Raw genomic sequence first — 26,426 nt, 5'->3', positions numbered from 1 at the left:
ATGCTTCGACTTTGACTGTGGGTTTGGCTGTAGTCATGGATATGGCTATGACTATGGGCAAGAAAGACTGTGGCTATATAAGACTTACTATAACCCTTTCAATTATAATTGCCATTTTTATTACTATTTATGACTATGGCTATGACTATGGCTATGGTTTAATTGCCATAACATAGCTGATATGGCTTTCAATATCACTGTACCTATAAGTACTCTGTCTGTGGCTATGGCTTCTACGACTATAGGTATAACTTTGTGGTTGTCAGCCCTTATGCAAAACATATATTTATGGCTGACATTTTAACACCTTTCAGTTTGTCGGTATTCAAATTATCCTGACTAGCCTCTGTCAAGGAAAATAATATTTGCATTCTTGAACACAAGAACGAGATTAGAAATGCAAAAAAAAAAAAAACGAATATTGAAATGTCAGCCACTTTAGGGCCTATTTTTTATGACTATGATTATGACAATGACAATGACTATGTCTAAGGCTATGACTATGACTCTGGCCATGGCTATGGCTATGGCTATGGCTATGACTATGACTTTGACTATGTCTTTTGCTATGTCTATGGCTATGGCTATGGCTATGGCTATAGCTATGGTAATGGCTATGTCTATGGCTATGGCTATCACAGTGACTATGGATATGTCTATTACTATGTCTATGGCTATGGCTATGTCTATTGCTATGACTGTGTCTATGGCTATGGCTATGCCTATGCCTATGTCTATGGCTATGGCCATGGCCATGGCCATGGCTATGGCTATGGCTATGGCTATGGCTATGGCTATGGCTATGGCTATGGCTATGGCTATGGCTATGGCTATGGCTATGGCTATGGCTATGGCTATCACTATGGCTATGTCTATTACTATGTCTATGGCTATGGCTATGTCTATTGCTATGACTATGTCTATGGCTATGGCTATGCCTATGGCTATGGCCATGGCTATGGTTATGGCCATGGCTATGGCTATGGCTATGGGAAAAAGTGTTCCCATTTTGTGACAAGATATGACCTCTCTAACCCTTTCATTTTCTATAATATATTGTTATCAAATAGATCCTAAAGCCAGTTTGTGTTATTTAAAATGCTAACAAAGTTACACCACCCCCTCAATTTTTCGGGAAAGGAATGTAAGCCCAGGCCTAAATTCACCTGAGTCCCACTGGGTTTCTGTTGAGGCGCGAATTCCAGGCCCGCCGTCTTAGCTACTGATCCTAACTACTAAAAGCCAGTCACTCTGGTGCACCATTATCTGAGTGACCTTGGATCGAAAATTGTGGTCCAGGTCACCCTAAAGGAATGCAACTTATGGCTATCTGACTAGGGCTAGGACTATGACTATAACTATGACTGTGACTATGACTATGACTATAACTATGGCTATGGCTATGACTATGGCTATGGCTATGGCTATGGCTATGGCTATCGCTATGATTATGACTAGGGCCATGGCTATTGCTATGGCTATGGCCATGGCCATGGCTATGGCTATGGCTATGACTATGACTATGACTATGGCTATGGCCATGACCATGGCTATGGCTATGGCTATGGCTATGGCTATGGCTATGGCTATGACTATGGCTATGGCTATGACCATGGCTATGACTATGGCTATGACCATGGCTATGGCTATTGCTATGGCTATGGCTCTGACTATGACTATGACTATGGCTATGGTCCAGATCACCCTAAAGGAACGCAACTTATGGCTATCTGACTAGGGCTAGGACTATGACTATAACTATGACTATGACTATGACTATAACTATGGCTATGGCTATGGCTACGAATATGGCTATGACTATGGCTATGACTATGGCTATGGCTATGGCTATGATTATGACTAGGGCCATGGCCGTGGCCATGGCTATGGCTATGGCTATGGCTATGACTATGGCTATGGCTATGACCATGGCTATGACTATGGCTATGACCATGGCTATGGCTATGGCTATTGCTATGGCTATGGCTCTGACTATGACTATGACTATGGCTATGGTCCAGATCACCCTAAAGGAACGCAACTTATGGCTATCTGACTAGGGCTAGGACTATGACTATGACTATGACTATAACTATGGCTATGGCTATGGCTATGGCTACGAATATGGCTATGACTATGGCTATGGCTATGGCTATGGCTATGGCTATGATTATGACTAGGGCCATGGCTATTGCTATGGCTATGGCCATGGCCATGGCTATGGCTATGGCTATGGCTATGACTATGACTATGACTATGGCTATGGCCATGACCATGGCTATGGCCATGGCTATGACTATGGCTATGACCATGGCTATGGCTATGGCTATTGCTATGGCTATGGCTCTGACTATGACTATGACTAAGGGCTATGGGCATGGCCATGGCTATGGCTCTGGCTCTGGCTATGACTATGGCTATGGCTATGGCCATGGCTATGGGTATGGGTATGGGTATGGCTATGGCTATGACTATGGCTATGGCTATGACTATGGTTATGGCTATGGCCATGGCCATGGCTATGGCTATGAAGATGGCTATGGCTATAGCTATGACTATGGCTATGACTATGGCTATGGCTATGACTATGGTTATGGCTATGGCCATGGCCATGGCTATGGCTATGAAGATGGCTATGGCTATGGCTATGGCTATGGCTATGGCTATGGCTATGACTATGGCTATGACTATGGCTATGACTATGGCTATGGCTATGGCTATGGCTATGATTATGGCTATGCCTATGGCTATGGCTATGGCTATGACTATGGGAAAAAGTGTTCCCATTTTGTGACAAGATATGACCTCTCTAACCCTTTCATTTTCTATAAGATATTGTTATCAAGTAGATCCTGAAGCCTGTTTGTGTTATTTAAAATGCTAACAAAGTTACATCACCCCCTCAGTTTTTTGGGAAAGGAATGTAGGCCCAGGCCTTAATTTACCTGTGTCCCACTGATTTTGTTGAAGCGTGAATTTCAGGCCCGTCGTCTTAGCTACTGATCCTAACTACTAAAAGCCAGTCATTCTGGTGCACCATCATCCGAGTGACCTTGGATCGAAAATTGTGGTCCAGATCACCCTAAAGGAACGCACCTTATGGCTATCTGACTAGGACTAGGAGTATGACTATGACTATGACTATGACTATGACTATGACTATGGCTATGGCTATGGCTATGGCTATGGCTATGGCTATGGCTATAGCTATGGCAATGGCTATGGCTATGGCTATGGCTATGGCTATGGCTATTGCTATGGCTATGACGATGGCTATGGGTATGGCTATGACTTTGACTTTGACTTTGACTATGACTATGTTTATGGCTATGGCTATAGCTATGGCTATGGTTATAGCTATGGCAATGGCTATGGCTATGGCTATGGCTATGGCTATGGCTATGACGATGGCTATGGGTATGGCTATGACTTTGACTTTGACTTTGACTTTGACTATGACTATGACTATGACTATGACTATGGCTATGGCTATGGCTATGGCTATGACTATGGCTATGACTATGGCTATGACTATGGCTATGGCTATGACTATGACTATGACTATGACTATGACTATGGCTATGGCTATGGCTATGCCTATGGCTATGGCTATGGCTATGACTATGGGAAAAAGTGTTCCCATTTTGTGACAAGATATGACCTCTCTAACCCTTTCATTTTCTATAAGATATTGTTATCAAGTAGATCCTGAAGCCTGTTTGTGTTATTTAAAATGCTAACAAAGTTACATCACCCCCTCAGTTTTTTGGGAAAGGAATGTAGGCCCAGGCCTTAATTTACCTGTGTCCCACTGATTTTGTTGAAGCGTGAATTTCAGGCCCGTCGTCTTAGCTACTGATCCTAACTACTAAAAGCCAGTCATTCTGGTACACCATCATCCGAGTGACCTTGGATCGAAAATTGTGGTCCAGATCACCCTAAAGGAACGCACCTTATGGCTATCTGACTAGGACTAGGAGTATGACTATGACTATGACTATGACTATGACTATGACTATGACTATGGCTATGGCTATGGCTCTGGCTATGGCTATGGCTATGGCTATGGCTATAGCTATGGCAATGGCTATGGCTATGGCTATGGCTATGGCTATGGCTATGGCTATGGCTATGGCTATGACGATGGCTATGGGTATGGCTATGACTTTGACTTTGACTTTGACTATGACTATGACTATGACTATGGCTATAGCTATGGCTATGGCTATAGCTATGGCTATGGCTATGGCTATGGCTATGACGATGGCTATGGGTATGGCTATGACTTTGACTTTGACTTTGACTTTGACTTTGACTATGACTATGACTATGACTATGACTATGACTATGGCTATGGCTATGGCTATGGCTATGACTATGGCTATGACTATGGCTATGACTATGGCTATGGCTATGACTATGGCTATGGCTATGGCTATGGCTATGACTATGGCTGTGGCTATGGCTATGGCTATGACGATGGCTAAGGCTATGACTATGACTATGACTATGGCTATGGCTATGGCTATGGCTATGACGATGGCTATGGCTATGGCTATGGCTATGGCTATGGCCATGGCCATGGCTATGGCTATGGCTATGAAGATGGCTATGGCTATGGTTATGGCTATGGCTATGGCTATGGCTATGACGATGACTATGGCTATGGCTATGGCTATGGCTATGGCTATGATTTTGAGTTTGACTTTGACTATGACTATGACTATGACTATGACTATGACTATGGCTATGCCTATGGCTATGGCTATGACGATGGCTAAGGCTATGACTATGACTATGACTATGACTATGACTATGACTATGGCTATGGCTATGGCTATGGCTATGGCTATGACTTTGACTATGACTATGACGATGACGATGACGATGACGATGACGATGGCTATGACTATGACTATGACTATGGCTATGGCTATGGCTATGGCTATGGCTTTGACTTTGACTATGACTATGACTATGACTATGACTATGACTATGACTATGGCTATGGCTATGACTATGACTATGACTATGGCTATGACTATGACTATGACTATGACTATGACCATGACTCTGACTATAACTAAAGCTTTGACTTTGCCCTTTGACCATGACGCTGGTAATGACTTTGCAATTGGCTATTGCTATCGCCATAACTTTGGCCCGGACTGTGCCTATAAGTATGACTATGACTATAAAATGTTACATTGTTGCAATTAATCGCTGTTTAGTACAAACTTGTGCCAGGTCTATGGTGGCCCATCAGTGCCATAGCATTTTATGCAGAAATTTCCGACTTTTTTATTGAATTTTTTTTCATTTTTTATTTTAGTTACATTTTATTTTATTTTTTATTTCATTTTATTTTTATTTTCAGTTTAGATTTTAGTTGTTTTTATTTATTTTATTTCTTATTAAAAAATATTGTAAAATGAATTAAAACAAAATAAAAAAAAAAAAATGCCCGTGGCCCAGGTGTGCCATAGCCCATGATGCATTGAGGTCAAACTGCAACACAAACATGGCGGACAAGCGAAAGCAGAAGCCGTGGGTGGCTTTCGAAAAGCAGATGAAAGCGAAGAGGCAGAAAGGCGGGGGTGCTAAAAACGAAACGGGTAACATTCTTGATAAGCAAGAACTTGTTGTTCAAAGGCTGACCTCAGAAGTCTCAGGGAAAGCCCAAAAATATACGCGAGTGGGACCACGTGAATTCGTCCAGTATGACGAACAAGAACTCACCATCGCAGGTATAAAAGCAGCGTGCGAGAAACATTTTTCGTCTTCCCTGACGCAAGGATTGTCGTGCAATGTGTTAGCGGGGGAGCAGGGACCTTCTTGTCTAGCGATGAAACACATCCCCGACTTAAAGGTAATACACATAAGATTTATACAGGGCTCGACATCTTTTGAGAAGCCACAGGATGAAGAACATTCCGCTCCTAGCCAGCAATACTCGACATACTCCAGTGCCCCGCCGATGCCTTCGGAAGTGGAGGCTTTAGGGAAGCATTTAAGGCAAGAAGCTCTTCCAAAGGATTCAACAGTAGCACGTGGGTTGTTAAGAGATATCTAGATGGTACTGTCAAAGAAATCAGAGATGACATAAAGTTGACAGTAGAAGAACACACGAAAAAAGTCAATCAACCTCAATTACTGGCCCTCATTCTGTATATCATAGGAGTGTATCACGGAGAAATATTCCTGGAAGGACCCCCCATAAATTAAAGACATAATGGGAGTGCTCCTTAGCAATTTGGAAGGCGTGGCGCCAATTTAGTTTTGTTTACAAAACATTAACTGACATGTTCACAATTAATTTGCACTAGTGATAAATTCGAAACGTTCTCCAGAGACAATGCCACTTAGCTCTACTTCATTTACAACATAAAAAAAAAAACACCACAAGTGCTGCAACTGTGGATGTTGTGAAACTGAATCTGCTCAGTGGCACCAATACTGCATTTTTTACTTCAACGGAACAATTATGATAAGCACCCCATCAGATTTAAATGGGAGTCCCCCAGGGTTATTATTGAGAATAATACAAACTTGGGGAAAATCTAGCTTCATTGTTCTTACTTGGCCAAACTCCCTATTTACTTTGTCCAAATGTTTCCAAAGTTGTGTGCATATATGCTAAGTAAATGCCACTTCCTACATTTGTATGTTTTTTTTTACCCTGCCGGAACATTGAGCTTGACTGGTACCCATTCACAACCCTTTGTATTGCAGCCATTTTTTAGACACAAGTCATTCTAAACTACACCATACTTTAGCTACATATACTTTAAAGTATGCTCAAGAGCTTTGAGTTCTTGTTTGTAGCCTTGTTTTGCAGCCTCTTTATATTGTTTCTCTTTCTTTCAGACATGGCTCAGTAGTTTCTATTAATATATTTTAAATATTGTAACATTCTGAAGAAATGTCCTAGAGCTGGACAGAAATTAACTCCAAACTGTCTATGCTATTGGCCTGTCTATGACTGGAGGAGACACATTACAGTTGTTGACACTGTTAATTATTGATAGTTCTGCAACCTTGAGCAATTTTATAGAGAAAGTACTGCTATATTCCCAGTATAGTACATGGTATGGAGACAGTTTTGTTTGTAAATATCAAACTTAAATGATATTCACCCTCAAGTGGAATTCATGGTGACGATCCATTAACCTAGTTTCCAAAATTTATATTACATACAGTACGTTCCTGTTCTTAAAGTTCATGTTAGGTCTCACCAACGCTTTAGTTTCTCATTAGGTCTGACACAGATATTGTTCTAGTTATAGCAGCCAGGGCTTTGGCTACTGTTATTGTTAATCAATCAGGGAAATGTCACAGTAACATGAGGCAGTGACAAAAACGTAACGTGGAGTGAATCACTATATGTATATGTACATACGAAAACGTAGTGCGACATGAAGCACAAAACTGTTTCCTGATTTTCATTGCTGCAACTTGTATGAATACCCAACTTTCAGTACTTGCTTAGTTTAACATTGTTTGTCTAAGAAACCTCTTACACTTGACACACGTTTACTATCGTTTACTATCGTTTACTATCAGGACAAACTACAAATTTAAGAAGTGCTACAAATAGCGCAGATAACTGTTAGGGTAGCTTGGAATCCAGTTGTGTTTATAAATACAGTGTCAAGATTTCTGATTTCTGATGTCATTCTACATTTTCGAAGTCTGTTTTGAGGCACATGTAATGTTATAATGGTAACTTTAATAGTGGAAAATAATTAAAGTTGAATATTTTCTCTGAGGTAACGAAATGCATGAAGTTCAACACAATCATTGGGATCCAACGCCAGTGGGTCAGGAATTATCTGCTCACACTTGGCTCTCAAATCTGGTGGTAAATAGTAACCATAGCCACCAAGTACATCAGACAGCTGTGGTACCTCCTCAATTAACCTGTTCTTCTGTTCCTTCCATCCTTAAAGACAATTAACTGATGACTGACTATATTACAGCATTTACTCACTTATTGATTGCTTATAAATGGCTCACTGTAACTCTTATTTGCCCCAACTTTCCACAAAAAATTGCATTAAATAAATGCATTAATAGTTTGCCTTGAGATATAAATATGCATTAGCAGCCTCCTCTGGCTCAATATCATCAACATTTGAGATAACTGCTTCACAACGAGTGCGGAATTCAGGATCTAAAAAGTCATCAGTTCCCTCTAATACTTCAGACAGTTCCGCAACTTCCTTCAACTGATCTTCACCAATAGGAAGGCCACAATTTTCTCCCCCATAATGCTCAGGAAAGAAGTAAATGTGGTTCGGTACTCCAGTTGGAAGTTCTTTAGACTTTTGTTTGCGACCTCGGTGAGAATTCCATACAGTTTCTCTGAATAGATCGAGTTCTTTCTGGAGTACTGGGATGTACACAAATGCAAGTAAATCTCTGTCAAAGGAAAAAAAGGGGTATTGTTGTAAATCAATGCTTTATTATTTTAATTTTTATTAGACAAACATAAATGGGCTTTAATAAACCTTAAATCATCAGTAGGAGTATTGTAGGGACCTTTTCAAAAGCATGGATTCCAGGTTAATGAGGCATTAACTGGCTGTTTTTGATAAAGAAAGGTTGGTTAAAAAAAGATCTCTAGAGGAACTGAACTCTAGAGGAATAGTAGAAGGGTGTACTTCCGTACTACCACATTTCCCACATCTACATCTTCATTGACATAATGGGGGGGGGGGGGGGGGTTCATGCGTTGAGGAAAGCAATATCCTAGACAGAACCCAAATTTTTCAACCAGTGTTTGAAAAGGGTCCTGTATGGCAGATATGAGTAACCTCTCTGAGTCAAGGCTTGCTAAAGCTTATGCCTGAGAATAGGTATTTACACAAGATAATAAAAGAAACAAAGGACTTGCCGATGCATTTTATTATCGCGTTCATAACTACCATCCTCTAACAGTTGCTTGAGCTGATTCTTGAAAAACCTCTCCATCCTGTCCAAAAGCTCTCTCCACCAGCGCTCTATCTTGTTTTCTGTGGAAGGTCCATAGAGTACACTGTCTGTGGGATCTTCCAGATCCTCATGTTTGCTTCTAAGATATGAATGCATGGTTGCTAAAATTCCTGTCTCACTTCCCTTATCCATCCGTACTCTTGATGGCAGTACTAGTTTTGTCCCAATGACCAACAAAAGAAAGAGAAAAAGAAAGAGAAATGAATAAAGAATACAAACAAACGAATAACAATTAAAAATTACCACAAGTCAGGCCACTTTACTGTATAAAGGGTTAAGCACGCAAGACAATTTAATTAACTGTAATATCTGATCAAAGTCCAACTGCAACCTAGACCACCACTTGGATGTACCATATTTCTCTAGTGATTGTGGTATAGGCCTGTAATTCATGGTTGAACTTGAAAAAGAGCCAGCAACTACTCTTGATCAGCAAATTCCAGTCACTGAAAGCAATGTTTGCACACTGTAGAGATTTTAAAGGTTCCAATAAACGTTGTTTGTATTAGTTATTGTATAATTGTGTCTACATACCTTGTCTTTACCGCCTTATGTGCCTCCTAGCTGGCACAGAGAGAATTAAGTACGTAAGTATACCATGTCTTTGTCTTGATATAACTTACCTCTAGATTCATAAAGATACTCCAAATAGTATCGCCCAACAATTTTAGGATTGCTGTTTGAAGTCCAAATACGAAGAAATTGCACTCTGCCACTAAATGTGTCTAATCCTCCATAGATGCACAATGGGAAAGTTGAATTTTGGTAACCACAAAGTTTATCATGTCCATCCAAGGACATTGTCCAATCTGAACCCTATAATCAAAAGAACATGCCACATCACGACATGGTGACAATTCATACGAGGGAATTGCCAGAGGGGCTATCTAGAGAGGGCCCAGAGATCGCACAATAGTAGTGGTCTTCTAAATTAAAATTAGAACTGAGAAAAAAGCCGCATCACAACCGTACATAATGACTTTTGCATGTGAACGTCCACATTCACGGTTGTAACAGAATTTAGCTTGCGCTTACCTTTGAGGAAAAAACACCCTTTCGAGCTCGTTTTGGTTGCCCGACACCTCCTCGTTCTTTGAGGCCGCTAGGATCAACGAATTTCATCATAGCGTAGACCATGTTCCTTGGAACTTTTTGGCCGTGAACTTCTCTTATCTTTTTGTGCAACGCACGATAACCCAGTAAATTTCCGGGGCCATTCATTTCCTTGCGAACAGATTCTTCCAAGTCGTCCAGTTCTTTTTCATACTCGATGTACTTTATATCGAAATAATGCAAACGACGACAGAGAGTACGGAAACTCCAAGCATACATTGGATATTTCGTGGAAACGAAATCTAATATCTCTTTTCTCTTCAGGTTCTGTTTAACGTATTCCTCCAAATCCTGCTTCAGTTCCTCGTCGCCTTTCCAGCCATCGTTTCTTGTATGCGCCGCCGCCATGTTGTTGTAGAGTTCGAGAGCGGGTCCTGGCGACTGCTCAACCTCAATGCATCATGGGCTATGGCACACCTGGGCCACGGGCATTTTTTTTTTTTTATTTTGTTTTAATTCATTTTACAATATTTTTTAATAAGAAATAAAATAAATAAAAACAACTAAAATCTAAACTGAAAATAAAAATAAAATGAAATAAAAAATAAAATAAAATGTAACTAAAATGAAAAATGAAAAAAAATTCAATAAAAAAGTCGGAAATTTCTGCATAAAATGCTATGGCACTGATGGGCCACCATACAGGTCTATTTTATTTTTCATAAGAGCAAGTAAAAGCTTCCCTAAAACCGGTTTAGGTATGAAATAGTTCAGTCTTTATTTTAGTATAGTATGGTGTAGGACGTATAAACAACGGCTAATCTTTCTAGATGGCAGGGTAGTGCATCTGTATAAAATACCAAGGTAGCTTAGTTGGTGTATCTATACTAAATTGTGTTGTACTGTCATATCATTCTGCCTTTACTTTATGCTAGGGGTGAAACTAGATTACTGTTTTAGTCTTCCAATACTTTACATACGTATGCTTGCCTGAAATCAAACTGCTTTTGTAGGTCCATGAACTCGTTCATTTAATTCATGGCTACTGCCACAGCACCATTTTCATCCAGCAAGGAAACAACGAATTATGCTCGTCTTTGCCGTCTTCTGGTGGGTGTGGGAACCCAAGCCCTCAGGGACATATTTGACAAAATCCATCCATCAGCAGGTCTACATGCAGCTTTGGCATCGCAACAGCCTGTATTGCAGTCCCTTAGGAAAAGAAGAATTGTAAATCCTATGCAATGGGGAAAGCTGTATCCCACCATCCCTTCGTCTGTATCATCAGCAAACTTTGACATCACGCTACTGGTCTTACTTCTCAGGAATATATGTAGCTTAAGTCCTCCCACCACAGGCTGGGACAGTCTTCCACCTGCTACAGATACGAGTATTGAGGCTAACATTGCCAGGGTGAAGTACTACAGAAATAATGTCTATGGTCATGCTAGCCAGGCGTCTCTGGATGATATTACATTCGATAGCTACTGGAATGATATCAGTAATGCACTGGTAGGGCTGGGAGCTGGAAGTAATTATGTAAATGATATCAGTAAGCTTAGAACTGAGGCCATGGATCCTGACAACGAAAAGCACTATGTAAATTTGTTAAAGGAGTGGAAGAAAGATGAAGATACCACCAAGGACAAACTCGAAGAAATAGAAGGTATGTGGTAACGATTCTCAATGAACAAACAATGAAAATAAGCCACATGACAATAAACAAACACAAAAAAGCACAGTTTGTGTGGCGCTTTTGTATTCGGTTAGGATATTGGTGCTACAACTGTGAAGGAAACCTCAGAACAATGAGTTAAATGTGTTGAAAAGTACTGTGGTCGGTGAGTTTCCATCTCTTAAATATAAAGTGATGTAGACATTAATTTCAGATTATCAACGGAATATATGTGAAAATTCCAATGAAAGGATGAGGGCAAAAAAAACTATTCCATAGTATGAAAAAAGAAACTAAACTGTTTGAGAGTTGGAAGTATGTACAATCCTGGACTAAATTTTTTGTTCAGAGTACTATTGTAGTCATAGTATTCTCCTCAAATGAAATGTCGCTGATGCTGTTACGCCACTCTTCATTATATCAATGTTAACTGGAAAGTTGCCATCATGGTACATGAACTTAACATTAGAAGGGAGGGTGGTTGTGGTAGTCTGAGCGTGATCAACTAAGAGAAAATCGAGTTTGCCTTAAGACATTTGTGCAGAAACTCGGCGGTAGCTCAGTTTCTCAACTTTGCTCTTATTCCCATGTTTTCTAGAAACGCTTAAGAAATGCAGTGGTGACGACGAGAGCATCAAGGACAGACTCGAAAAATTGGAAGGTACGTTGAAAAAGAGCCAGGACTCAAGCAGATTAAAGTAAAACAACTTCTGGCAGGCTATACGTTGAATGACCTTTCAGTGCAAGCGCGGTATTGAGTTACAGGCAGAAGGTTGAGAATTTCAATGAGCGCTTTATATAAACATGTAAGACTTTGTAAGGATTTAAAATATGATAAATTCCGAACGTAGAACAAAGGTGTCAGCCAACACTTATACGCACAGATTTGTATTAAAATAAATATTCAGTTCTGCATCTCATTTCCCTTCTTACCAAGGAAATAATAGACTAAAAGTGTTGTCAAAGAAACCCGAAACAGTGGAATAACCCCAAACAATGTTAGAATACGCTAGAGATGAGTTAGTGTTATTCATTTCATCGAATGAATGTTGAAATATAGCTTTATTTGACGTTCGAGCTAGAGGTCTCCACATCTCAGCCATGTTAAAAAAACACCTTTGTAATTTGAATTCGCATGATCATTAAAATAGTTTGAACAATGCAATAATTTTTACATGTTGGAACCCTTGTTAGTTAAGAATCGTAAACCCTTACTTAACTTACTGTAGGTATCAAGGCTGCCAAAGAACTTGTATTGTTTTAATTTTTGTAATAATTAACGATGAAGTTATTATATTCCTAATCACCTTCCTAGTGACCCTCTAAATGCCTTTCCCGTTTTTTATTGACCTTTATCATTCGTACCCGAGACAAAAGCCTCTCATCTAATATGAATTCAATGAATTATGTAACACTTAAAAGTTGAAATCTCTACCAGTACTGTTTAAGTTTTCGTTCTTTTATAACAGACCAACTGAAACAGACGCATAGTAAGGTGATAGAGAGTCAACAGGATCTGAGTAAAAAGTTGGATGTTGTGACAAACTTGATTGAGCCAAAAAAAGGTCAGTTTACTTTCTTGTCCTATAATGGGTTTCCTAAACTATAGCACAAAGTCTAACAATTTGGAATAGAAAGTTAGGAAATTTTTGTGGACGTCGAAAGGTTCATTGGCTCATCAGATTGCCACATGGCTCTTGAATAGTGGAAAGACCTCTTGTTCAAACAGCAGTAAAGTGAAGCCGGATCTTTGTGTAGATCAGGATCAGCAATATTGAATAAAACGTTGAACCAAATGCAAGGCTGATCGGACAGCTAAGGGTAATTTCATTGTCACATGATTATGTGAGAGCACTTGCCTTTCGTCCATTTTAATTCGTGAATGCGCTCATGCGCAATGAATGAGTTATCGTAATGTGGGGAGAGTGCCACTCCTGTCGTTCCTTCGGTTTCTTGTTGGACTGAAACCTAATATTAATTCAATCGGAATTAATCAAAATCATAAATTATTCATTAGTCTAAGTATAGGGTATTCACCATCAGCCGCCATCATGGATAAAAAGGACGAAAAATCAACTCAACGAATAACTTATTATTGCCAAAAGGACGTAAAAGCAGCAATTTTGTAACAATCTTAATGAAGAGAACTAGACTTTTAAATTTGAAAGACCTGTTTCGGCAACTCCTGTGCCATCGTCAGTTTACGGATGAATTACATTGATGTACAATATATAGCGGAAAATTAGAATAACAATGGTATGATACAACGACTAATTACAAAGAAATATTTTAAAAGATTTACATGAAACAATTTTTGATTTAGTGAGGGTTTCTCCCAGTGAATATGCACTGCCTCCTTGATTTTTAATTGCGTCCGTGTTGTTGCTTGATCTATGACAACAAAGCACTCGCTCGAACAAAGTGTCCGACACTTAGGTGAATCCTGTAGATGCTTGAAAATGTGAGAGGCCTTATCAATATTTAAGTGCTCGTTTGTGCGCGTGCAAATGTGTCTGGAAGTCTCGCCGACGACTAAATGTGTTTCTCAAGTTCATTTTCTTCAATCTACCGAATGTCAGCCAGCTCGATATCATTGCTATACGCAAAAGGCTTCTGAGGAGTGCAACATCGAAGAGATCGAAGGAACTCAAAAAACTCAACATCGCCAAAAAAAAAACTAATTGGCCGGCTTAAATACCGCCTGAACGGACAAGACTTCTACATACTTCAGAAAAGTCTGTTTGGCACCATTAAGAAAATACGCGTAAGCTTGCCTCAGTGCACGAAAAGAAACTACAAAATCTCAACCGTAACACTGTGCTTCCTTTCTCGGCCGATGACGTGGTTACGAATTTGTCTGCGTACTCGCCGACTGACGAGGAGCTCAATATCCTGAAATTTGGTCTCTCACACTCCATATACCCACCGAGAATCAACAAGAGCAATGTATATGTGGCGTTTGAGCAGATACACTGTCTAGCGTCCAAGAAAATCAAGTTTTAGACCGCAAGGACTACGATCTTGGAATCCAAAATATCATACAGGATCGCTCGAAATTTAAACCACTGTCACAAGACTCAATCTTACAGAGGGAAGGCAAACTTCACGGCCTACTAAGAAAGCTGAATAAGAAGTGACACTTTGAGGATGATGACTATAGCAGAATCTATCCCAAAGGTTCAAACCCGAATCTATCGCCTCCCTAAGATGCATGAGCCACGGCAGCAGGGCGCGGTCCCTCCCTTCCGGCCAATCGTCTCTGCGATTGGGGCCTACAATTACAATCTGGCCAAATACTTGTGTAATTTATTGACACCTCTCATTCCCGCTGAGTTCTGCGCTGAGGATTCGTTCTCTTTCGTCAATGAGATTCAAAAACTGTCAATGGACAACAAGTTCATGGTGTCATTTGACGTGGAAAGCCTTTTCACGAACATTCCTCTAGAGGAAAGTGTAGATTTCGCTGTTAGTTACATCACTCAGTATACTAATACCACTTTTTCAGCCAAGGAGCTTAAAGATCTGTTTCACATAGCCACAGCCCAATCTCATTTTTCTTTTAACAGTTCTTTTTATAATCAAGTTGATGGGGTAGCTATGGCATCCCCCCTCTCACCAGTATTGGCCAATCTTTTATGGGTCATCGTGAGAGGGAGTGGTTACGAAATTTCTGTCTTTCGGAGGTCTTGTTCTACCGGCGGTACGTCGACGACACTTTTTGTTCATTTCACTCTGAAGCCGATGCGGTGCATTGTTTTCATTATCTTAACAGCAGGCATACAAATATACGGTTCACCATGGAAGAGGAATCTGAAAATAGATTGCCTTTTTTAGATGTCCTCATTGACAACAATCAGACCCCTCTGCTCACCACGGTTTTTCGCAAATCCACCTTTACCGGCCTCCTTATGAATTTCACTAGCTTTACATCATACTCGTATAAGTTAGGCTCAATTAGAGCTCTTATAGATAGAGCGTGTAAGATTAACAGTACTTGGCTAGGATTCCATCAGGAAACAACCTAGATAAGGGATCTTTTACTCAAAAATTCTTTTCCAGCGCACATTATCGAGAAGACTGTTAACTCCACTATCAATAAGTTTTTCCAGTTTAACAGGCAAAATGGCAACAACAGCCCAGAGTGCTCCCACGTCAAATTACCTCTGCTATATCACAAAAGCGGATTCGCAGAACCATTCAGCGTTTTTGCGACAACAGTTTGAATATTAAGCTAGTGTTTTCTTCGTTCAAAATCGGCTCTTTGTTTAGCGTGAAAGACCTTATCCCTAAAGAGCACAAATCATGCCTTGTTTACAGATTCAGGTTTGCAGGCTGCGGTGCCTGCTATGTCGGCGAGACTCACCGACACTTTTGCACGCGCATAAACGAGCACTTAAATATTGATAAGGCCTCTCACATTTTCAAGCATCTACAGGATTCACCTAAGTGTCGGACACTTTGTTAGAGCGAGTGCTTTGTTATCATAGATCAAGCAAAAACACGGACACAATTAAAAATCAAGGAGACAGTGCATATTCACTGGGAAAAACCCTCCCTAAATCAACAATTGTTTCTTTGTAATTAGTCGTTGTATCATAGCATTGTTATTCTAATTTTCCGCTATATATTGTCCATCAATGTAATTCCATCCGTAAACTGACGATGGCACAGGAGTTGCCGAAATATGTCTTTCAAATTTAAAAGTCTAGTTCTCTTTATTAAAACTTATAATTATAAAAAGAAAACAACTAGTAGAGGTGTTGTCTGCTCGATCCTTCCGTTGACCGAAACTAATTAAAGGGCAACTTTCCTTTCAAGACGGATATTTTTATATAGTTCGATTTCTTAAGGCAAAACTTCTTGTTTCAGCAAACATGAAACGAGAGCATGAAAATCTTTAAAGGAGTTCACCCTAAAATCCCGAGAGATAAATGACGTGGATGAAAGAATAGGAATTTCCACAGTGCGATAAATCTCATTTGGTGTCAAACGAAATCGATAAGATCAGGACGTGTAAACATTCAATTCACAATTAATCCAAGGCAATCCTGAGAGTTAGAGTAAAATAGGAAACTAAAATTTTGCAATACGTTTCATTCAGGGTCCAGTGTGAGCGATACGATTGATTCACCGGAACAAACGTAAAGACTAAAAATTTGGGTAGCATAGTGACAAACAGTGAGAGTCTACTGAGTACCGTAACGCTTGACGCGTTTCTACATTTACTTTGATAAAGCCATAATAACAACTATTACCAAGATTGAAATATTCCTTCGGTGTTATAACACAATGACAGAAGCCGTCGTTTGGACGAAGAAAGGAATTGCTACGCTGAGAACAACGGCTAGGCAACCAAAATCGTTCATGCGTATCAAGTTTCATTCAGTAACCACACGATGCGAGGAACGAAATTTACAGGGGTTCTAGGAAGGAAACGTGGACGCTTTTTTATTCAGTTAACACGGGAGCCTTAGTGCCTTTCCAATTATGCCCAATTTGTGCCATTTTAAGCCCTCGAAACACTCTCTTTTATGTCACAATGTTTTGTCGATTGTCTACCACGAGAAACAATGCACAAAAAAACGTACATTTCTTCCACCTTTGCGTTGCTTCGTGTATCGAAAGGCATCAGAGTGCGTGTGTAATTTAATTGTTTGGCGAGTTAAGCAAATAACTCTAGAAATAATCTGAAGTATATGTATCATTACATTTATCTGCTCAATAAACGAGTTCGAGCACAAAGCGCTTTGATTATATAAACTTCACGACCACCGAAAGAGTTTCTTGTGGTGTTTTTATAGTCTTGATTATTATGTGCGTAAAGCAAAAGTCACTGTTTATTCCGAGATGCTTTTTTTATACTGATAATATTGTTATTTTTTACCTCAAAAAGGAAGTCTTAAGGTGGTACTTTAGCCCTATCTAGGCGCAGAGAGGGTGAAAGGGGGCATTCTATCCGTGGTCACTTTGAACCTGAAAAGCTTTTTAATATTGGAGCAAACGCCCCGAGACTTCAGCACTTTTAGAAACTGATCTCGGAAAAAGATAGACCAGTTTTGATATATTACAATTCGTAATTTGCTACGAGGCTTTCGGGAATGAAACAAATAAAATAACATTGAGATGCGGAGATGAATAATTAATTGTTTTATATTCCCCAAGCCTCGGAGCCGAACTAGAATTTTGATATATAGAAATTGGTCTATTGTTGTTCTCAGTTTCTTTTTTATTGACTGTAATGCTGCCATGATAACCGATTTTTGACATGGCGTTTTTCGAAAAATAATAATTAAGAGAAACTACTTTTCTTTCGGTAACTTTTATGTTTTTAGATCATATGAATGTTCTTTTATTGGGTTTTGTTACTTTTTTTACTAATTCGACATTTTCCTGAAGTTTTTGGGAACTTTAGAAATCCAAGATGGCGAAACCAAGGTGGTCGCCATCATTTGGCAAGCAGAACGTAATTATCACGTCATATGGCGCCATCACTTTCCGTTGCGGATCTTTTAGGAAACAGATCCTCCAAATCTCAATGTCATAGCTTTTATACTTGCGAAATTGTGTAAGGGGGAGCGGAAATCCACCTTCCTCGCCCACCCGGCCTTTAACAGCCCGGGTTTACAGTGCTAAAGTAAGTGGAATTCATGTCAAGCCACATAACACTGAATCGTTGAAATCAGTACCAGCACAGGCTAAGTTAAATTTCTTCTTTTTTAACAGATCAAGTCATACATATGCAGAATCAGGTGACAGAGAGTCAACAGGACCTGAGTAAAAAGTTGGCGGCTGTGACAAAACCGATACAGCCAAGAATAGTTAAAGGTCAGTTTTCATGAAGATCGCCTTTTTTTATTTGGATAAAACACCTTATGAAATTTTTTGTGTTATTTGCGAAAATGACACTCTCTTTCGCAAACAAATAATTTTAATCAATACTTTCTTGTCCTGGAATCGGTTTTCTAACTCTGTACCACCCAGTCTCACGAGGCGTTTCAAATGTACTTTGTCTAAACTTAGGACACCTAGATAGATAGAGTATAACGTGACGGTCCACTAAATGGTATTAAACAGTTCAGACGGTGTTCTGGGTCCTTAATAATGGTGTCAAAAGCATCAGGCATAGCCCTGTGATGAAATCTGCAATGGGGACAATGTTCACTAGTTCGATGGCCTCCTGGTAGGGTAGTCCTGAGCATATTATAGACATGGCCCTCTTTTCGACACGTACCAACTCGTCTTTTAGGTACTTTGGCAGGGCGTAAAAAAAGACAGGCGCTGCGTACGTAAGAACAGAGCGTATACAAGCAGTGTAAAAGGTGGACATGTCCTGCCGAGGAACTCTTGATCTCTTTAACTGCACTAAGAAATACAGACGCTTTGACGCTTTCTTGATGACGTCACTAATATGTTCGTTCCACGTAAGGTTGCTCGATATGGTCAAACCCAGTAGTTTAGCACTAGTCCCCCTTTCTAGTTCTTTACCATCTACTACGATAGACGCAAACTGGGGCTCATCTTTTGCAAAAGATATCCTGAGCTCCTTACACTTGTCGCTATTGAGTTTGACTCTGTTCTGCGTAGACCACTCGGCAACCTTGTCCGCAATCTCCTGGGCATGACTTCGGTTGCCCTTGACAACGACTTCTGATGCGGTCGTATCGTTGACATATTTCCATACATTAGCTAAATTATCAACATCTAAATCATTTATGAGTACAAGGAATAACTATGGGCCTAGTTTTGTTCCCTGAGGAACCCCAGAGGGCACTGAACCCCACTCGGAGTAACAGCCCTCGGATAGTTTGATCCTTTGGGAACGATGACACCTAATCCAGACGACAGCAATGCTATTTGGCTTAGGTTGCCTTATGCAGGTAGTGTCGGAGAGTCAATCGTTAATCGGCTAGCTACGAAATTAAAGCCCGCTGTTTTAAGGAGCTTGTTCAGTTAAAAATTTTCAAATCAAACAAGAAAGCTGTCATCGTTTTGTTCGAACAAAAATCTCACCTAATTTGTGAGCTTACTTGTCCAGTTAATAATCAACAATTATTCACCAAGGTGGAGGTGAATAGTGATGGATGTTTACCGAGCCGCGAAGCGGCGAGATAAATATCCATAACTTTCACCGACACTGAGGTGAATAATTGTTTTAGTATATACCACACAAGCTGAATAAGAAGTGGACCAAAAATTACTCTATTTTTGACAATATACCGACAAATGGCGGGAAATTTTAAAATCTCGCGCGCCGCGCGGTAAGCGATTTCTTATTGTAGAAAGTTCCGTCTCGCTTTCTTGCAGACAAATAAAACTTCTGGAGGCACTTGCTTAGTTGCTACGTGTCTTTTCTTCGATTGTTGTGTGAAATTTGTCCTGTTGTTGAAACCATACTGCAAAACATTTGATGTTTCATTGTTTACATTGTAATTATAGGGCTCCACAGTTTTCGAAAACAATGCGTTTTATTTTTATTTTTCGCCTTAGAATATGAGGTTTGAAAGTTTCGATAACTTACCATGTTATCCTGTCAAACGAAAATTTGTTGCCAGTTTTTTATTTTTTATAATAGCCGTCTCTTTTACCGAAATATTTTCCTCTTAAGTGACCGTGGCGAAACGGGAAGCCGTCTTGTTTCTGTTCGGTTGCTTGGAGGTGAATAGTACTTGGCTAATCACCTCCGAGCTAGCCAATCAGCGCGCGCGAAAAGCACTATTCACTTGTGTGGTATGTACTAATGCAGAATATACAGGCAAGACCGATGAGTGTTTTAAAAGAGTACGATGGGACGAACATTTCATCGACCATATCTCAGCCATGTTCCAACACCTATGTAATTTGAATTTGCGTGACCATTAAAAATAACTTTTCCAATCAGTTATGTTTTCTAGAATCTTTGTTAAGTCATATCTGAAACAGAAGAAGGTGCGTTTCGTCAGATATTCAAACACTGAGAAGTAGGTTGAAAGAACGAGGCGCAGCTGATTTTTTTTTAAACGACTTCAAGGTGTTTGGATTTCTGAAGAAAGAGTGATTTTCTTTCTTTTCCCTTGATGAATTATTAATGAGTTTGAAAATTAAGAATCTCAAACCCTTACTCAACCTACTGTAGGTATCAAGGCTGCTGAAGAACTTGTATTTTTTAAATCTTTGTTCTATGATTTTGAGATGAAATTTTTAGCTTATTAATATTCCTTATCACCTTCCTAGCCGCCATCTATATAAGTTTATCGAATTGTTTGTCCGGTTACGTTTGACAATGTGTTATAATGAAAGCCGAAATATAACGATATTGTTCTGTTTCGTGCCAAATGACCTGGCTATTGATTAAAGGCGAGGCTAAAGTTCACTTTTTTATACAAATCTCACTGCTCCTCATAAGAAAATGATGGGTATAAAGGGCTTTTTTTACGTGTTTCAAACAAACGTAAAATTTCCAAGGTGTTTCCATGATATGATTCTTACGCCAACTAGTTAATAGTCACGTTTAAAAAGCGCTAATGTCTGTATCTGAGTCAATTTCAGCTTCACTTCCACCCAAAGACCAGTACACGAAGCACAGAACGCTAAAATGGGCTATTGTGGCTTTACCATGATTTCATTTTAAGGAGAGAAAGGGAAATAAAAAGCTTATCTTTAAAGCCTCTAATAAAACTGTTGTTTCATATGTAGGGGTGGTTTCAAATTTTCGTGTTTCTATAGTTTTAGTTGTTCGCTTGATATTAAGCTGAGCATACTGTTATAAGTTATTACGTCTCCCCACAATTTTTGGTTAAGGAAATTATTCACCAGTAACAATTTTTGTCTTATAAAACACTTTTGTTCTGTTTTTTTTCCTCATTACCAAAGATGACGATGGCGACCTGTATAGTACGATTGGAATCAGTTACAGTGATGACTACCAGGATAGTGATGCTTATCATGATGATTATGATCATGAGAATTATGACGATAGTTTTGAGATTGATTACGATTATGGTGATTATGCTTATGATCATGATGATGTTGACACTATTGGTGAGAGAGACTATGATTATGACGATGCTTATGATCATGATGATGTTGACACTATTGATGAGAGAGACTATGATTATGACGATGCTTATGATCATGATGATGTTGACACTATTGATGAGAGAGACTATGATTATGACGATGCTTATGATCATGGTGATGTTGACACTGTTGATGAGAGAGACTATGATTATGATGATGCTTGTGATCATGGTGATGTTGACACTATTGATGAGAGAGACTATGATTATGACGATGCTTATGATCATGGTGATGTTGACACTATTGATGAGAGAGACTATGATTATGACGATGCTTGTGATCATGGTGATGTTGACATTATCGATGAGAGAGACTATGATTATGACGATGCTTATGATCATGGTGATGTTGACACTATTGATGAGAGAGACTATGATTATGACGATGCTTATGATCATGGTGATGTTGACACTATTGATGAGAGAGACTATGATTATGACGATGCTTATGATCATGGTGATGTTGACACTATTGGCGAGAGAGACTATGATTATGACGATTACATTTTCGGTCAAGATGACGAGATAGGAGATTATTATGACTGTGATGAAAATTATGATGACTTTGACGAGTACCAACATGATATGATACCACGATATAATACCCTGGGTAAGTGTGCATCGCAGGCGGCTAAGCCGTATCTGTGGAACGGGCTCCCATTACAATTACGCACTATTGGATCTGTAGAAACTTTAAGAATTTAATACAGTCGAACCTCTTTATTACGGACACCAAGGGGACAGGGATAAGTGTCTGCATTATAGAGGTGTCCGTTTTAGGGAGGTAGACTTTATATGGATTTCGGTCTCCCAGGGACCAAGTGAACTTTCCATAATAGAGAGGTGTCCGTATTAAAGAGGTGTCCGTAAGGAAAGGTTCTACTGTATTCAATTTGCGAATTTTTTATATAGCTAATTAGAATTGTAATATATCATTATACAGTCTTCCCGAGAGTTGGAGCACATTTTGCGTTTGTCTTGACTTGTTGTGGAAAATCACAAACCTCTTTTGTGAGTCTGCATCAGGTTACCTGATACCTGATTATGGGCCAAAATTTTAACTGTCAGCTGTCAGCTTAAGGAAACTATTAATCGGAAGGTTTTTGGTTCGACTCCTGATAGGATTACTCGAACTTTTTTCCTGAGTACTATGCCTGTGTCACTTACTGAATAATACATCATTCTCGTTAAGGAATCTGTTTGCTGTTATGTCTAATTTTTGCCTAGTTATATTTCACTGACCAATAACGTGTCGTTCAGTATTGCCTGGGGGATAAGTTGCTAACGAACGTGAATTTATTGACAGGTCGTGCCGTGTATCGTCAGAAATTGAGAACCTGTGTTCTTCCGGTCTCGAAAGCGATTGGAAGTTCTTCGGTATTCTTCGAATGGTACTCCGGAAACCGAGAAAACACATTAGAAGTAAACGTTACCCGAGAACGTCATAATTAACTCATGGCTTAGAATTAGCCGAAATTTTAGTTGATAGCTGAGCGGGCAAAACAACAACAACAACAACAACAACAACGAAAAACAAAAAGCATACACACATTTGGAAGAAAAAAATGTGACTTACAACGGTCTGACGGCGCCATCAACAAGATCACAGGCTCAGGAACGAGAGAGCGTCTGTGCAGTGACCTCTGAGCTAATTGCGACCATTTTTCTCTTCCCTTTCTTTACGGAACCAATTAATAGCATATCTTGCCATAATTCTGTCTCAGACATCGGATAATGCGTCAAGGTAAACACGAGACGCATAAATCAGGCGAACATAACGAGAATTTTCAACCTCGTAAAAAAATAGTAGATTCATAGTGAGTCAGGAATCGCCAGTTAAAAATTTAAAAAAAAAATTGGAGCTATAAGCTGACTTCATTTAAGCCCCCAAAAGCTCACGATTTTGGTGACTCGTGCGCAGTTGTTTCACCCAGTCTAAAATCTTAAGACGTCGGTAGTGCATGAATGGAAGGAAAGGCGGACTTTTGTTTAGGCGCATCTTCTCACAGAGGCGACTCGAGTAGGGCCATATAAGACTATTGCAAAGAGTTTCTCGTAAATCCAATTCGCACATCTAGTGTTTTATGCATCGTGGTCCAGAGACTGTCTCGACCATTGTGACTTGTGCTAGTTAATTTATTGCCTCATGCAAACCATCAAATTTCACTGCAATCACCTGGCACGCTGCTTTTAAACATGAGTGTGATAACTGCCGTTATCAATACTGGCAGGTATATAAGTCACAATAATGCCTTGCTCAACTAGAGCTGAATATGTTAAAATCAATATGGATTCAGCATAAATGATACGCGCATAGTCACTCTGGCTTTTCAATGTCGTAGCCCTCAGATTTTCCAAGTCTGGCCTTCTCCAGGAAGCCTTATAAAGCCACAAAAAGTATCAAGAGTAGTAACACGAGAGCTTATTTTTCATGCGAGACCTCCACCTTACAGAAAATTGGTTCTCGATTGATCCGCCACTGATAAACTCCTTAACGGGCGAGTAATATAAGCGGCAAATAACATCTATCAGCTTAGTTGTTGCTAAATGAAGTTAAGATTACTCGGCGAATCTAGTGAAATTTAACTCAAGTCTGCCTTGGTAATTGATTTTTCCGGTTTTAGACAATTAATGACATTTCATAGATTGGATCTGTAAGACCGGCTCAAAATATTTTGCAGGACAGCATCGCCCATCTCCTCTCAGAGTTTTGTACTGTAGTCAAGTCATGAGTTTTATTAATCATGAGCACGGATCACAGACCGTATTGGACGAGACGACTTCCTGTCGCTGATGAATTATCTATGTATAGTAAAAGAAATCGAGAAAACAGTTTCAGTTGTGAGATAAGTAAAGGGAACATTTGTCTAATGACAAGCAGTGTATAGTGCTAATGTTCTTCCATTAAAAAAATTATGACCCTCGTGATTAAGCTTATTGCTAACTTTATCCCAAATCATTGCGTTGCTTTTATACTAAGCTTTATCAACAACAACAACAACAACAACACCAACAGCAACAGCAACAAAAAGTTATTAGTTCACAAGCAAATACACTAATAACAAAATTGCATGGCCTGAGACACAATATGGCTATAACATTACCATCTTTGAGTTGGGGAAGAAGAAAAAAGAAAATACAAATATCGTACAAAATAAAATTGTAACTAAGTTACAACACTAAATTAATATATCGTGGCAAGAGAGAACGCAAAGTCTCAGACATTCTATGATGGCTGACGGTCCTGAGAGAAAGTGAATGGCCATAGAGATATCGTCCAGGCCTCAAGTGAGGTTAAGTCCTAACGCCGTGGCTAAGAGCAGCAACCTACGCTACTAAATGAAAAAAGAAAAAAAAAAGAACCACAAAGATTTGGAAAACAGAAACTCAACTCTGGTCAACCCTTGTGACTAACAATTGACTAAAAGATCAGATTTTTCGTGCAAGCAATATCGAGTTGAACGATTGGAATTTTGATGGTTATTTGTTCGAATCAGAATTTGAGTTTGATGGCACATTCCTCAGGAACTGCGGAGCTCTTATTGACAGGCCAGTCAGTGGAAAAAACCACATGACTTAACTAGCCGTCCAGAACGTGATGTTGGCGGCAGCAGCCAGCTTGTACTGGGACACGTGCACGAGCATCACTATGTCAGCCTTCGACCCAAACTAGGTAGAGGAGCTCACAAAACAATGCCAGTTAATCAGATTTGTCTACTATTACCCTCAACTGACGTAATTGACGATCGTGTTTAAGCGTGGGCCGATACCACGGCAGATTTTCAAGACGATGAGACATGGTTACCATAATGTTAACCGTCGTTTTGCATTCTTTGTCATATCGATTTTTAATTTTAAGGTGTCAGGATTTGGAGAACCAAGCCGCACACCCCAACTAAAAATTCAGATGAGTGTCCCTCCGCCCCCTTCTTTTAGAGTTATAGAAATGTAGAATGTCTGAATCAAAGATTTTGTTGTGAGAAAAATAGATTGTTTTCAATCTCAATGGTCAGTTGAGCTCTCTAAAGTCACTTAGCTACTTCTAGTTGAAAAACAGTGTAAAAGAATTCTGCTTAACTCTCAAGGGTAATACAACTATGTATATTTTGATAAAAAAATGATCGCCCATAGTTGCCATGGCACCAAGCAATATTAGTATTTCCATTTAGAATATAGAGGTGGTCAGCTCGAAAGCTAAGCTCCACTGACCAGCGTACACTTCTACAAAAACCATTAAATTCTTTCTTTTTCTCCTTTTATTTGTTATTTTATTCCTACGGTTCACGTATACAATGTAAATGCTATATCTAAGTGTTAATAAAATAGACTGAAACTGAAACTGAAACTTAAGGTAATCAGGAAAATTGTTTTTTTTTCAGGTAAAATCAGAGTTGACCACAAGCGAGTAGAACGTGGTGAAACAGGACCAGAGACGAGGGCGTCGATAGCTGAGCAAAGAGGTAGGTTTACAGAAATCTGAATTCTTTGCTTTAACTGAGCACTTGTTTGGTCATATCAAACCAAATTTGGTCAATATTTCAATTTTTATTTGGTGTAAGGGTGTTCAGTCGATGACGTCACTCGACCGCACGCATATTCAAAAGCCCCAAAACTAAAAATAGAGCAGAACATAGTATTTTTTCCAGATT

General features: G+C 39.5%; 2 protein-coding genes across 11 annotated transcripts in view; one reads left to right on the top strand and one right to left on the bottom strand.

Moving 5' to 3' along the window:
• Nucleotides 1-7,977: 7,977 nt before the first annotated feature.
• LOC146450137 (uncharacterized) lies at nt 7,978-10,603 on the bottom strand. The gene is made up of 4 exons (XM_085100710.1): nt 10,030-10,603; nt 9,618-9,810; nt 8,897-9,146; nt 7,978-8,421 (listed from the first exon to the last, which is right to left on the bottom strand). The coding sequence occupies exons 1-4, from the start codon at nt 10,453-10,455 to the stop codon at nt 8,070-8,072; spliced, it is 1,221 nt and encodes a 406-aa protein (XP_084956836.1). The 5' UTR covers nt 10,456-10,603; the 3' UTR covers nt 7,978-8,069.
• Nucleotides 10,604-10,893: 290 nt separating this feature from the next.
• LOC146450134 (uncharacterized) overlaps nt 10,894-26,426 on the top strand; it is a 92,054-nt gene continuing 76,521 nt past the window's right edge. For 3 of the 10 annotated variants that reach the window (XR_014860382.1, XR_014860383.1, XR_014860381.1), the window contains exons 1-6: nt 10,894-11,713; nt 12,321-12,383; nt 13,192-13,287; nt 18,446-18,547; nt 21,572-22,387; nt 26,157-26,237. Coding sequence is in view for 7 of the 10 variants with exons in the window: in XM_085100706.1 (XP_084956832.1) it covers nt 11,086-11,713; nt 12,321-12,383; nt 13,192-13,287; nt 18,446-18,547; nt 21,572-22,387; nt 26,157-26,237 (1,786 nt within the window). In the remaining 3 variants the exon portion in view is untranslated. The remainder of the gene's footprint in view (nt 11,714-12,320; nt 12,384-13,191; nt 13,288-18,445; nt 18,548-21,571; nt 22,388-26,156; nt 26,238-26,426) is intronic. The other 7 variants (XM_085100702.1, XM_085100700.1, XM_085100706.1 and 4 more) reach the window with 6 other exon arrangements.

The sequence above is a fragment of the Pavona decussata genome, unplaced genomic scaffold, assembly GCF_977016875.1.
Source record: "Pavona decussata unplaced genomic scaffold, jaPavDecu1.1 SCAFFOLD_491, whole genome shotgun sequence".
NCBI classification, from domain to species: domain Eukaryota; kingdom Metazoa; phylum Cnidaria; class Anthozoa; order Scleractinia; family Agariciidae; genus Pavona; species Pavona decussata.
Note: the sequence above shows the minus strand (reverse complement) of the source record. Positions and strands in the feature narration are given on the sequence as shown.

Coding starts and splice junctions, on each gene's coding strand:
- LOC146450137 (XM_085100710.1), bottom strand. CDS start 10,455: ATGGCGGCGGCGCATACAAGAAACGATGGCTGGAAAGGCGACGAGGAA. Junction 9,147..9,617: donor GTATCTTTATGAATCTAGAG/GTAAGTTATATC, acceptor GGACAAAACTAG/TACTGCCATCAAGAGTACGG. Junction 8,422..8,896: donor CGCGATAATAAAATGCATCG/GCAAGTCCTTTG, acceptor TTCCTTTGACAG/AGATTTACTTGCATTTGTGT.